The 15,008-nt window shown below is 40.5% G+C and overlaps 1 protein-coding gene across 1 annotated transcript in view; it reads left to right on the top strand.

The window, feature by feature from the left end:
• LOC144057710 (uncharacterized protein KIAA0408-like) overlaps positions 1–13,933 on the top strand; it is a 17,851-nt gene extending 3,918 nt beyond the window's left edge. Inside the window, exons 3-6 of the mRNA XM_077575579.1 lie at positions 2,746–3,249; positions 3,895–3,974; positions 5,223–6,966; positions 12,820–13,933. Of these exons, the coding sequence (XP_077431705.1) occupies positions 2,746–3,249; positions 3,895–3,974; positions 5,223–6,966; positions 12,820–12,969 (2,478 nt within the window). The 3' untranslated portion in view covers positions 12,970–13,933. The remainder of the gene's footprint in view (positions 1–2,745; positions 3,250–3,894; positions 3,975–5,222; positions 6,967–12,819) is intronic.
• The last annotated feature ends 1,075 nt before the right edge of the window (positions 13,934–15,008 follow it).

Here is a 15,008-nt window from a genome sequence, read left to right on the forward strand (position 1 = left end):
TGTGGCTCTTTAATTAAAACTCAGTTTTTTGTTGTTTTTTTGCTCAGTTTGTGTGTAATCAATGACTTACTTACTCTATCCTAAGTGAAATAATGACCTCTACTTCTATTCCTCTGTCTGGTACTGTCAAAACAATATTCTTGATCAGTGCAGCTATCAAGTGTAAGTAGAGGATGTCATGGAAGGAAAGGCAGCACAATTCTGCTCTTTCACTCCATACACTACATGAGTCTATTTGTGACAAGTGCAGCTGTAACAGGGATTCATGTGTGAGAAAATCTCAAGTGACTGAAAATTGAATGTGAATGTAATAAATTAAAGTGGTAGAGATCAGGGCACATGTAATACATTAGAAATATGCCATAGCACATTAAATCACAAAAAGTACTGTCAGTATACTGACATAGTAATGGTGTAGGTTTGTAATTAGTAAAGTTTTAGCTTGACGCTCCAAACTCATTTCCTAGTCAGAATCCACGGCTTTGTCGATGAAAAGAAGAGCCATACATACGCCCGTCTTGGTTTTTGTTCACTTTAGTCAAAAATTACTTCAGCGGTACAAACATTCAAAAATGACACACAAAAATGAAAAATGAAATCGCTTGAAATATTGAACGAGTTAGGAGTAATTAGGAGTAGAGAAGGTAAAAAAACCTGTGGCTTTACTCCATATTGCCTCACTGCATTACTGCTGTGTACCATAAAGGCAATAAATTAGTTCCCAAATAAACAAAGCTGTGACATAATTCTATAGTATTATAAGAGCTATGTGAAATGTCACATCTTATAGTTACACATTTTAAATGCAAACAATCAAAACTATTAACTTATATTATTCACTGCACACATGAACTATAAACATTTCAACTTGTAAATAATATCCTTTTATCTGAATTAACTTAAATCACCTTTATCCAAATATTACTTAACTTAAAATCGAATTTAGGCTCCAACAAATGATCTCTTCTCAATTTACTCACAAATTCATTTGATGTAAAATCTATCCCTTTTCATTTCAACATAAAGTTATGATTCAGTTGTATTCATGGTATCAGTTGGATACATTTGTTCACTGTACCTTTAGACATCTAGTGGAAGAGCATGCAATTGTTTTGCCTGTCACAACACTTGACTGGCATAGATGAATAAAGAAACATTATTTGTCATACATAAATAATTTTTGGACCATTTGGAAGAGTAGTTAGCACAGCCGCCTCACAGCCTTCCTGTGTGGAGTTTGCATGTGAATGTACTGTAAATGGTAGTTTGTCCATACTGTATGTAACCTGCAATTGTCTGACGATCAATCCAGGGTGTACGCTGCCTACTCACGACCCTAATGAAGATAAGCGGTATAGAAATGATATGGCCGGACAAATTAAGTGAAATTGAATAATTTCCCACAGCATACTAATGTGCAGCGGGGCACAGTAGTTTGGAATCACTGGTTGAGATTAACTAAAGTGGGACATTTTTACATAAAAAATAAAGTGACAGTGTGTAATCTTTAGCATCATCTAGTGGTGAACTAATAATTCATTCAATTTAAAAACCCACTGTTGATTTCAGTAATATGCAAAAAAAATACATGTTAGTGCATACATTTTTAAAAAATATAATCAAAGGTCTAGTAATCACTAATTATATTACATGGCTGGAGCCTCACCTTATAAGAGGCTGACATGTTTCGCCGCCATCTTCCTAATACGGATGCCCAGAGGACAACTTTGCGAACATAGTTAGTCCTACTTACCTTCCAATGCTGGGGCTTGCAGGAGGCCATCCCTGAGTCCCGTGATTCTGGCTCCCGTTGCTTGTCATCTTCTGCTTTGCTCTCGCAAGCTTTTACTAGCTTTTTTTTTTCTAGCATCTCCCGATATCCGCTCTTGTTAGCTGCTCTGGCTAAATACGGCTTGCTTGGTCTTTTGGTGTCGCTTGCTGGGCTTCACACCGGCTGCCAAGTTGCCATCGCTCGCCGAGATGCTCATTCGCTCACGGAAAATAACAATTGGTGGTAGACTTTTGAAGTGTGGTCTCTCTGAGCCACCTTAGTGTGCGTGCTTCAAAATCATGCACTTCGGCTGCATTCTATAATATAGCAACATCTATTTGTCTATTTAATTTATATTAAAAAAAAATCGAGCAACTCACCCTCTGCATACAACATGAAGCTTTTCAAGCAGCTGTAGGGTTACTATTGATTTAAAAAAATGTAAAACATTTTGCGAGAGAAGCAATAAAGCAAAAGAGGGAGTGGGTAGGGATAAGTTAATAAAATACTGTGTATATAAAAGAAATACTTCCATATTCTTGAGACAATATTTTCCCCCAGAAAATGTAATTCATATTTAAATGACAAAATCACAGCTGTGAGGAGTGCTCAGGTTTGAAGCAAACAACACATGATGGTACTATTTTGTGCTTCCGAGAAAATGAGAGAGGAAAATAGCCCAGGCACAATGGAGGCTTAAAGGCTGCTGTGCCATCTAGCCGTTGCTTGATGGGCAGGCAAGGTCAACTAAGTTAGCATGAAGTAGTTTCTATTTTAAGATTGTTTGGTACCAGGCCGGAGTTATCTTTAAATTTTTTCCCCCTATATTGTTAATCTAATTTTCTAATTTATTCAAATGTTATGCTATAACCTGTATTCATTTGGATTGTTGTCTGGATGTATATTGTATTCATGTACCTGATAATATTGCAGCATTTTTTTTTACATCATCTCTTTCCTCTTACTATTTCTAGTTGTACTGCGAGGTGAGGGCCAAGCGAGAGGGGGCTTGTCATTGGAATGAGGAAGAAATGCATCTGCTAAATGTGCATTCACTCAGCTCTGGTTCCAGTGTGCTCAGTGAGTTGTCACAGACACAAAGCAGCTGCAGTCAGCCAGAGTCCTCACCTGCCTTTGATCTCTACAACATTGTCAGTGGTGGGGGGAGTGAGAGTCATTCAAACACCTGTTGTCAACCAGACGGACTCAGTGAACTAATTGCAGGTGGTCAGTTTACTCAGAAAGAGTGTGCACATCCTGGATTGAGATCTCAAGACTCCATCATTGATAGGAAACGTGCTGTGAACACTTCGGAGCTTGAAACAATTTTCCATAAAACTGTTGGACGTGGACAGGCAACAAAACATGTCTCCATAGAGAATGACAAATATGTTCATTGTGGCATTCAAGAAGGTCCACTGTTGGCAGAGTTGAGTAATGCCAGTGAGAAGAAGAAAAGCACAACTGCGCTCAATGCTGTGAGTGATCAGAAGTTACTTTTCTTGGATCAACATGAATTGATTGTACACCAAATAGACAAAAGTGTTGGGACACCTGGTAGCTATACACTTACAGTAAAAAAATAAATAATGAAAATAAAAATAAAGTTTGTTTTCCCTTTCCTAGCTACTGGAGCTTGCAAGCATCTCAAAAGTCCTTTAAGGCAATTTTAGAGTACCTTAGTCCAGAAAAGCAATTTTAGAGTACCTTAGTCCAGAAAAACACAAGCCTGGTTACTGACCGGGGCCTGGCTCACAATATTTTATTGTACTTCACTCCAAATGTGTAGGATGGGGTGGTTGAGGTCAGGGCTAACACATTCTTTCATACCGAACTCATCCATGGATTTTGCTTTGTGCAAGGGGGTATATTCAAGCTTAAAATGGAAAGGGACTTCCCCCAAAACATTCCCATTAAGCTTGGAGATTTTTTCCAAATGTCTTAGTAAAAAAATAAAATAAAATTATATTGGAGCTACAGTGTGTCTCAATACTTTTGTCCATATATTGAGTACATTAGATTACAAATGTATTTTTTTAATCTCTTTGTTTTTGCATTTGATGCATCCATTGGTTTCTCTGAATAGAGTAAAAGATCCAGACACGCTTTTTTCTTTTTTCCAGGCTCTGAAGGAGATTGCTCGTGTCAGTGAGGAACTCTGTAACTACCAGGATGAGATAAAAAAGAAGAACGAGGATAAAAGGTAGTAAAGTCTTATTGTTGTGTTGAGCCAACTGTTTCTATGGGTGTATTCAGACCTGCACTTGTTCCACTTTAAATGGACCAGAGTTAATTTCCCACGCTGGTCCAGACGTTATATACAGGTGTGAATACACACAAACAAATCCTGGTGCGGATCAAACAACCGGACTGAGACCCACTTTTTGAGGTGGTCTCGGTCCGCTTCCAAACGGACTCTGTGCGGTTTGCTGTAAGTGTGAATACAAACTATTGCCAATCCGCACCAACTGCAGGACACATGCATCTTTTTGGGCTTAGCGAGCCACTGTAGCCTAGCATCATGGGGCAAACAAAATTGCCCAGTAGTGAATGCTGTACTAAATTTGTACATAATGTTCCATATTCTGTTTAGCCACACTGCTGCCAGCATGTTGTGGGTCGGGGCACACGGAGCACAATGGATCCTTTGGGTTACTTGCTGCACGCAATCGTAAAGTCAAAGTAGGAATTCCATGTTCTCTTCTATTTTCGCGTTTGCGCTCTGCGTGCCGTTCTCGTCATTTTTTTTGTCCAATGGGAGCACCGATCGTCACTTGTGTCTATGTGTTTACAGAATATAGTTAACTTACAAAAAGCACAGTGTGAATACGAACCGCACCAAATGAAAAAAAACAAAGTCCGCTTTTGGTCCGGACCGAAGAAGCGGACCGATGGATTTTTCTGGTGTGAATGCACCCTTAATCTGAGTTGAACAATGAGAGATTAGTTAACCATACTTAAACATACATCTGTTACAAATTTTAATCAGAATGAAATGTACAGGAAGTCCTCAAGTTACGACTGAGTTCTGTTCCTACACACTGGCGATGTAACCCGAATTTCAACTTAAGTCGGATTTCACCGTTAAAGTCGGCATTTACATTAAAATACTTTGTACAGTAATTCTAAAAAACATATTTGTGCAACCTGGAAGAGCCAGAACTAATATTTTGTCATTCATTGCTGACGGACGGCAGAGCGGAGCTAATTCAAACTTAAACACGGAAATGTGACGCGCCTGATGGCGAGCCAAGTCAGCCTACCCGCTCGATAGATGTTCATTGCTGGAGGTAACAACAACACAGCTTTAAATAACTTTAAAATGGGTGCCCTAAAGTCGAAAGGATGTAGGTCATGTACGACGTAACTTGAGGACTCCCTGTACAATGAATTAATATAATGTGGAAAATAATAGAGAATAATAATAGAGACATGCCGGATTTTGTTTCAGAAATCCATCTGAATCGTCAGAAGAGAAGAACACTCCTGACATGGATAAAACAGGACTTAAGTCAAATGAGGCAGCGTATGACCTCAGCCAAATCTACAATAACCTTAAGGAGTTGGAGAAGGAAAACTGGATCACCATGTCGCCAGATTACACCTGGCGGGCCAACAGAGGATCAGAAGATTCCCGGGAAAAGGATTCTATTAACAGCTGCAAAGATGTACAGACAATCCCTGTAGCACTCTCTGATATGGATACAGCAGCCCCCCCAGTTCCTCCCCGCAGCTTCTCCCGGAATCTGAGCTCTCCCTCCCAGACAGACACAGAACTCCACATCCCCGAGTCTCCCATAACAACAATGTCAAACTGCCACAGCCCAAGTGTTACAGTAGACCAAAGGTATGGCAGTCCATCTATTGTTAGAAAGTTTGAAGCAATGTTGCAAGAAAATGAAGGAAAGGTTTTCATAGATGGTGTAGTATCATGTTCCATACCTAAAAATTCTAAGTGTGACATTGGCTGCTGCCACAACCGCTGGTCTTGTGATGCAACCAAGTTCGCTAGCAGTAAGTTGTCCAGATGTGGGACTGTCCAGAAGAGTTTCTCTGAAGCCAACATATTGACTTCAAGAAAAGATTGCTCACCTTACAGCTCTGGTATTGGAAATTTACACAAGCACCAAATACAAATGCCTCCAGTTGTAAAGGAATTACCTGTAGATTTGCTATTGTCCTCCCTGGAAATATCACCAACCAGTCCCAACCCGCAGGGCTCCAGAAGAAACATCATGTTGGAAAAAAAAACGGCTGAGTTCAACAGAACTTTGTTTCAAGCAGGGATGGGCCGTGGGGTAGAGGAAGACGAATGTGTTGTAGAAGCAGATGGCCACTATGTGGATTGCCAACCAGCCCTGATAGCAGAATGTGTGCCAGATGAGCTTTTACTTCCCAGGCATTGCCCTGATGACATCTCTGGCGCCATGGACATAAATATTGAAGTTGCATTATCTACTTCCACTTCACATCTTCCCATTCAAAACACAGAGGTCAAACTGAACCAGAGTATATCTGAAGTTCAAGAGGCCAGAATGAAGAATAGCAAATATTTCGTCAATGTAACTGAACAACCAAATGCTGTAGTCTGGGAGGCTAATACAATTAGTTCTCAGAATCCTGTAAACCTCTCCGAGGTGGAGCAAAAAGTTCAAATGGCAAGCGGCCCTTCCAGAAAACCACAAAACAGAGCACCCTCAGACATTCCCCCTTTTGAACCTGTAATGTCTGCAAGTATCCATTCAGGTGTGGAAGATATAATCTGTAAAATGGACAATCCTCCAGGAGCTAAGATTCAACCAGCTATAGTTGACACCTCACTCCAGGAGCCTTCAGCTCACAGCAAACAAGAACAAATTGCACTTCCAAAACTTGGGCCGCACTACCAGATGGACTGCTCCAGACCTGCATCTCGAAAGTTGAAAGACCATCCCTGGAAGCCCCTCACTCTTGCTGCGTACCCGCGCCCCGAGGGATCAAGGTCCAACTACGGAGCATTAGAAAGAATTCTGAAGCACTATGAGAGTGCATGCCAGTCACAACCACAGGATGAGACAGATTTGGGTCCTAATAGCCTTCAACAAGATACTGTCACCGGATGGAACATGCGAGGCATGCATTCTCATCATGTAGCTCCTCCTCCACTCAGCAGCCACAGGAACATCGGACTGGCGCAGGCACAGCAGCCAGTGCAGGTGGGTCAAGTTTAACTTATGCACAATTTCACATTATGATTAACCTTTGAACATTTAGAAACTTGCTTGGGATAAAATAGATTTAAAAATAGAAATTACATTTTGTTTTGACAAAAATGTGTACAAATTATTTGCATGATGCTCGATAAGGATTGTTAAATTCTGTGTCATAAATGATCTATTATTAACAGAGTCAGTAGGCTCTGGAGGGAATGTTGTCTATTTCTGGTACAGTTTGTGCTACATAAATAAAGGCCAAAACTCCATTATAATCTGGGACGTTTCTTGCTGAAAGGCTGCCTACGAATAGAACATATTAATATAGCTAGGGCTGGGTATCGATTCCGATTTCCAAAATCGATTTGATTCGTTTCAGAAGGGCCCGATTCGATTCACATTGATTTTCAATTCATGTAAGGATTTCATGCAGTACCAATGTTACTTTTATTTGGAAGACATTCTCAGAAGCACCAATTTTGCAAATAGTAGAAACTTCTTTATCTTACTTGGAGCATTTGTAAAAAAATAAATAAATAAATGAATTTTTACATTTATAATTGAATCCAATGCAGTTACATTAATCATGTATACTTTATTGAACATGACCTGATCAAAACAATAAATAATAATTGAAATCAATTACAACTACAGCGCTATGTAAATAAAATGGGAAAAACCGTCTGGCAAATGACGACATTCACATTCCTGTGACGGTTTTTATGCTAAGGTTCCAGTGGTTAATAAATAAATAAAAACAAATGGAGATAAGAGACACAGTCATAGTGCATAGTTATGCATCCACATTTTGTGTTTTTATGTCCAATTTCTTACCTTACTTCTTTTGGGGAGTATTTGTGTTCAGTCTTTCGCTTTTTCTTTCATTTAATGTACAGTTTAATTACTACCACATGCATGCACTCAGTTTAATAATGTGGCGGTAATGCACCAAAAGCTCCTGCCAACCGTGATAAGCAAGAAGAAGAAGTCATGCATTACCGCCGGTGGCCTTCTTCATAGCCATAAGTATCTATGCTAAAGAAGGGGGCGCTAATGAACCAAAAGTATTTGACAACTATCAAATGGAAGTAGAAGAAGTAATCCGTAGTCTTGTGTAAGTTATAGTGTAATATAGGGGTGTGAATTGCCTAGTACCTGGCGATTCAATTCGTATCACGATTCATAGGTCACGGTTCGATTCGATACCGATTAATCCCGATTGGAATCTATAAATCAATTATTGCGATTTTTTTATTTTTTTTTTACTCAAATTTAGAAAATACAAATCAGTAAACTTGTACATGTACAATGTAAGATTTGTATGAAAATGTATTTATTTATCTGAAAATTCAGGCTTATAACTGAGCCACTGCATTTAACTCTTTGACTGTCAAAAACGTTAAATAACGTTTAGTAAAAACCTACGGAGGAGCGCCAAGTTTTGTTTTGTTTTTTTTGGAAACGGGTGGAGGAAAGCCTTGGCCAGCTGTCCTGAAAGTATCAAGCAGATCTAGTTAGTATAATGCCTATTTTTGGCCCCTAGATGGCAGCGATGACTCTCTTTGGACAAGATTGGGTAGGCGTCAGTAGAAGACGTGAGGCGGAGCTAGAGTGTTGAGGGGACAATGGCTGAGGAAGCCATAATGGCGATCGGTTGCAAGCAGCTCACGCTTGAGCATTTTTTTCAAAGACGAAAAGCATCGACCAATGCTAAAGAGCACATTGATGACGACGATGATGATGATGGTGACTCCGAGGTTGACGCCGAAGTTGGAAGCGTTGACGCGGCGGCTATGATCACGTCATAAAGCCTCACCGGCTAGCGATGCTAACGCCGGAAAACGCGGAGCACAACCGAGCACTTCTGCTCAGGCGAACGTTCAATCGGACGACGAAGAATGCCCCGAGTCCAATGCATATTCATCGGAGGAGTGGGTACAGTCTGATCCCGGAGAAGATACTGGTTATGGACTACGATGCCACCATGAATGGAGCGGATCAGATGGATCAACCACCCGGTATAGGAAGTGAAGGGCAGTGAGGAAGCCAGACGTAACACCACCGTAACGTCACCGTATCATGATCCTGAGAGTAGACTTGATGGCAACATGGCCAAACACACACTGCAGTATATACTTGCTATTCCCCGGAAAAAAAGGCCGGCAAGAAAGTGTATCGTCTGCACGCGAAGGAGCCATCGCAGTGAAACTCATCTGTTGTGCAAATCCTGCTGCGTCCACTTGCACGCAGGGGAGTGTTACAAAAAGAAAAACTGTATTTGAAACATCCACACAATTGTAAATAGTACCACGGTTGCACACATTTGTAAATAGCTTGCCAAATTGTTTCGTCAAATTGTTACACTGTTGAATTTAAATAAACGTATTTTGCTATCAAAAAACACTTTTTCATTGTTGGTGGTAGTGTTTTACAGAAGTAAAGCACTGTTTAGGTGTTTGTGGCATCATTCATGGGAAAAAAAAGGTCTCAAATTCACTAGAGTGCATGAAATAATATCGTTTCACAAAAAGCTTGATTTCTCCGTTTTTTGTTTCAAAACAGAGCATTTGGGTGAAACTAACCATTTTCTATTGTTGATTACTGAAAAACGGAATAAGGTAGAAACAAACTTTTTGTTCTGATGAAAGATGAGAGTTCAATCTTTCATTTGGTAGTATGTGTGTTTCCATAGTCCAAACACAAAATTTTCTGTGGACCTTGAAAGATCAGTCAAAATGCTTAAATTGGCTGGCACTGACAGCATCCCTTTTCTGAAAACGTCTGGTAGTCAAAGAGTTAACAAAACAGGTTGCAGTCTGTTTTATGTTTGAACAGCACTGAAATAAAATATTAAGGCTTAATGTTCCATTAATATAACATTCTTCCATGTTTAATGTGTGAATCCTAACCCCAAGTAAGACGTTTTGTTGAATATTTCCATAAAAAATTGATGTTTAAAAATCGAGTCGGCCGCATATTGAATCGATTCAAGTATTGCGTGCTGTAATATCGCGATATATTGCCAAATCGATTTTTTCTAACACCCTTAGTGTAGTATGACTTATTTACTATTTAGAGCAGCAAGATGCACAGTAAACGATCAGGATTCTACTTTTTTTAGTTAAAGTAAGCCATTTAAAACTACTGCAAAAAGAAAAGCTTTTCCATAGCGCATTTGTGTGTTGCATGTGTGTATTTTTCGAGAGGGAGATCCGCAATGCAAGCCACTTGCATTAAACGCAGCCAATTTTTAAAGTTGTATAACAATCAACAGCTCAGAGCAGATCATGCTTGAGCTGTTTTTTTTTTTGCAAGCACTGGGCTCCTTTTGGATACTGTGATCAACAGAAGGGCATATTTGAACAACGCTCACACGAGGTTTTAGTACATGCTTGCCTCGGGCACATTAATTTACTGGAAAAAGCCGTATTAAAAGTATCGATACATAGTTTTATGAATCGATATTGGGCTATGAAAAGCAATATCGATTTGATATTGATATATCGATATTTTAAACCCAGCCCTAAATATAGCTGTTCACAAAATCCCAGTCATACGTTCACCTTTAAGAAATTGTCACAGTAAATTCCTTCCACTGAGAGACAAGCTGTCTGACAGCTACTGTACCTATTTCTTTCTTTAAACCAAGCCCCCCCCCCCCCCCACCCCACACCGAATGCATAGTAAAAACATCAAAGACTGTTGATATCTATGCATCCATCCATTCTCTTCCACTTATCCGGTCAGGTCACGGAAGCAGCATCTTAAGTAGGGAAACCCAGACTTCCCTCTTCCCAGCTACTTCGTCCGACTCCTCCAGGGAGAGCCTGAGTCATTCCCCTGACAATTGGGAGACACAGTCTCTCCAGCATGTCCTGGGTCATCCCTTGAGCTTACTCTCAGTGGGATGTGCCATGGAAATCTCACGAGGGAGGCGCCAGGAGGCAATGGAGGCATTTTCACAATCTCATCTGACCCTTCTCGATGTGGAGGTGCAGTAGCACCTCGACTCCTCCAGGATTAACAAGCTTCTCACTTTATCTCTAAGGGACAGCCCAGACATCCTGCGGGGGAAACTCATTTCTGCCGTTTGTATTTGCGATCTTTTTCTTTCACTCATGACCCAATGCTTGTAGCCATAATAGGGATAGGAATGTAGATTGACCGGTGAATCAAGAGCCCATAACAAGGATGTGGCACCCCTTCTCCCAAAGCACCCTCAACTGACCTCCCGGAGGGCTTTCTCCTAAATTCACAAAACACATGTAGACTAGTTGGGTAAACAACCATGCACCCTCGAGGACCCTGCTGAGGGTGTAGGGCTGGTCTAATGTTCTGCAGGCAGGGCAAAAGCCACACTGCTCCACTTGAATCTGAGATTCAACTTTCCGATGGATCTTTTTCTCCAGAACACCTCAATAGACCTTATCAGGGAGATCCCTTTGTAGTTGAAAATCCTCCACCACCAAGGCCTGCCAATCCTGAGGTACTTTTCCCGTTGTCCAGGTAATGTTGCAGAGACATGTCAGCCAGGACAGCCCCGCAACATAGAGAGCCTGTAACCCTGCCACCAGGAAGCTATTTAACCGCCAGTGATCTTGGCCGCAGACATAGGAGAGCCCAAGCCCCCGCCCAACCCGAGTAAACGAGTTGGTGCTCACTCTGACTTCATTAGGTGCGGACCCACCCCCGCAACCCCTCTGCGGACTAAACACACGCCCACTTTCTCTGAGACCTCCATGCTTGCAGGATAGTGATAAAAGCCTTTATCAGTAAACATTCTGTCCAAATGAATTAAAAGAAATCAATTATCCTTCACATTTGCAATGCCAAAGGTCCCCGATTTGCATCCCACTCGCTCCCTCTCCTCCCCTCCTATGATTTCTTGCAGCAAGGAGACATTTTGTTTCAAATGTTTATTGAAGAATGAACATCCATCAAATTTCCACATTTAAAGAAGAACCAAGTGTTTTATTTCTGTGTTAGGAGACACAGCCAGCAAAATACCTAATATTTCATTAAAAAATTACATCGCCATGGTGTCAAAGGTAAAATGTTATCATTATATGCCTATAGTTAATTGTGGAAGGGCTTACAATACCAAGATACATCCCCTTTAAGATGTGCTTCGGAACATGGCTCCGTTTGATTTCACGTGAATCTGTGCCGTCTTCGCTACCCATCCATGTCCCTAGAGACAGTTTCTGTAGCCAGGGATTAGACCACACAGGCTCCCGCCTTAGACATGTAACTGACCTCCTTGGCCTCTTTCACGGGGGTTGAACCCATGGGAAAGGGAACCTACATTGTCTCTTCGTGCAGTGTCGGGCTAGGCTGCATGGTTGCAGTCCCAGTCACCAATCCACTTACCATTGAGCCCCATCTCCAGGCCTCGAGAGGTGGAGCCGAGTGACCTGCGTCCGGACATGGGGAAAAAAACATGTCCACAGTACATTTTATTCATCATGGAAGGTCTATAACTGGTTCCTCACATACCTTGCCCTACCAGGGGCATAATGCCCTGGACAATTTATCTGCTGGGATCATTTGGGACACATACCCCTCCACCATGATTACGTGACGTCTCAAGGAGGGGCTATCTATGCACCTTCCATGGGAACCTGGTCAAAATGTCACATATTTTAATAGCATTTCCCTGAAATTTTGGTTTGTTTTGTCACATTGTTTCCACAGGACAAGGCTGAAAGTGTTAATGCTGTTTGAAACTGCTTGTTGTTTTCCAAGAAGACTACAGATGGAAAACATGGCATCATGTAAAGTATATTGAGAGCTAGATTTGATAGTTGATATAATGATGTAATCATCATGAATGTTAATTAATGTGTTTCTTCACAGGATGAAGTCGAGCCGTACATGTCCTCCACCCATAATGTCTTCTTGAAGCCTCCATGTCAAGCCAATCGACGTCTGCCTTCCCGATGGGCCAGCCTCCCGCCCACTTCTTCCTCTCCCGCCACATTATCTCCCTGTACGACCACTGTTTGACTGCCATCCTCAAATCTCCTGCCCTTTCTACTTTACCCCTTCGTCTTCTTTTGATCTTCAACTCATTTTCTGAGCAACAGGAGTCTTATGTGATGAACTTTAAACCTGAGCTTTTATCTTCAGCACTGTTGTGCATATTAACTCTGATCTCCTCTGTCTTACACTTCTAGGTTTAGTAGTGAGCCTGCTTCCAAATGAACCCACTGGAGCCAAGGTGACTAATTAAATGTTCCAAAATAGTTACGGTTGTGCTGTAAAATTCTCACACTAACCTCCCAAGCATCACACATGCTTCTGAGGGCTTTGAAAACACTGTCATTTACTTTACTCAGGTCTTGACTACAGAAACCTCGTAGATCTACTAACCACGCGTCACTATTTACCTTCATCTTATAAACTCTATTTACAACTGAAATTGATGCCAGCTTGAACTTTATGGTGATTTGTATTATCTTGATGCGTTTTGGCATGAGGAGAGATACAATGGCACAATCATGTTAGTTTCAAATATACTGTATCGTCAGCATAACACTTTTCTGCTTTGAACAGAATTACATACATGTACCATACCTTGCCTGTGACTTACAATTATGCTTTAAATTCAGAACTGCCTTTACAAGCATTATATTTTGGATACATATTTCTTTGTCTTCTTTGTTTTCTTTATTCATAAAGTGTGAGTTCACTTTTTATAACTTTGCACAGGCAGTTTTTTTTTTAGTTTTCTGATGTTTTTAATGGCATTATGATGGTAATCTCATTGCTTAGGTTGTATTGTATCTGACGTTACTTATATTACACTTCATTTACTCTGCGCCATGGATAGTGATGCTTACTGATCAAGGACATGGCCTTTTTGCTACTTATACGTATGAATGGTAACATATCAGGACATTACTGTTGAGTGTCATATTAGGGCAAGTATTTGACCCCATCCCTATTAAAGTGATGCCTTCGTTGTTAATTTTGTCTAATAAAATAAGGACTAAGAGGAATATTAAATCCATATTACGGTAGTATCTTTGTCACATCCACTCGTGGACTGTTTGTAACATGACAGAGCAGAGTACCTTAGTTGTCACATTGTCAATAATATCATTGGTTTGTTGAGCCCCCCCCCAATTGCTACACTTAAAAAAAAAATTGTGGTCTCTTTTAGCTTACCCACATAAATAACGTTATGAATGCTAGATTCATCTTGTTCAGTCTGAAAAGATTTTTTTTTTTTTTTACTGTTAATGTATGTGGCAAATTTATACCTAAAAATGCAGCCATGGAGTAGGAACAGTAAACATTTCTGAACAGTGAGAACAATCCATTCGAAGACTCATTGTAATGTAGTTCTATACTTCAGCAGGGACAAATGAATGCATGGCATCTTCAATCTTGCTGGCTGACATCAGGTGACAATGAGATGTCTCCTTCTGAATGATGATGTTGGTCCCAAAAACGTATTTAGACGTTTTTTTGTTTTGTTTTGTTTTAATGCTAGAGCATACAGAAGGCTTTGATGCAGCCTCTGAACTGAAGAGAACGGTTGAAGCAATGGTAGTTATTACAAAAACGGTCAGCAGGTGGCAGCAGAGTATAAGAGATCAACCAGGGCCATGTTGCAGCTCTTTTTGCCAGTGTTTTCAAACAGGTTTGTGAATAATGATGAAACTTAGCTATATTCTAATGCTAATTGTTGCAATTTTCCTGATGAAAGAAGAGACTCTAATCTTTCTTCTTTCTGTGGACCTTGCAAAATCAGTCAAAACTCAGTAAAACAGCTGGGAGCGAAGGGGGTTGCTTCAGTGAAAATGGCTGGGAGTGAATGAGTTAAACATGCCATAATATAATATCCTCAATGGAAACTTACCTGGGCTGTTATTTAAATTTGTGAAGTATTAATAATCTTCATATTCTTAGTCCCCGTGCTATACGTATACTTAGCTCAACTAGTAGTTAGAAAAGCTCAAACGAATAGTATGACTCATTGTCATATTATGTCATTCACTGTAAAAATAATTAGTTGTTATCTCCAGTGCCGCCTACCG

The sequence above is a fragment of the Vanacampus margaritifer genome, chromosome 9 (assembly GCF_051991255.1).
Source record: "Vanacampus margaritifer isolate UIUO_Vmar chromosome 9, RoL_Vmar_1.0, whole genome shotgun sequence".
NCBI lineage: Eukaryota > Metazoa > Chordata > Actinopteri > Syngnathiformes > Syngnathidae > Vanacampus > Vanacampus margaritifer.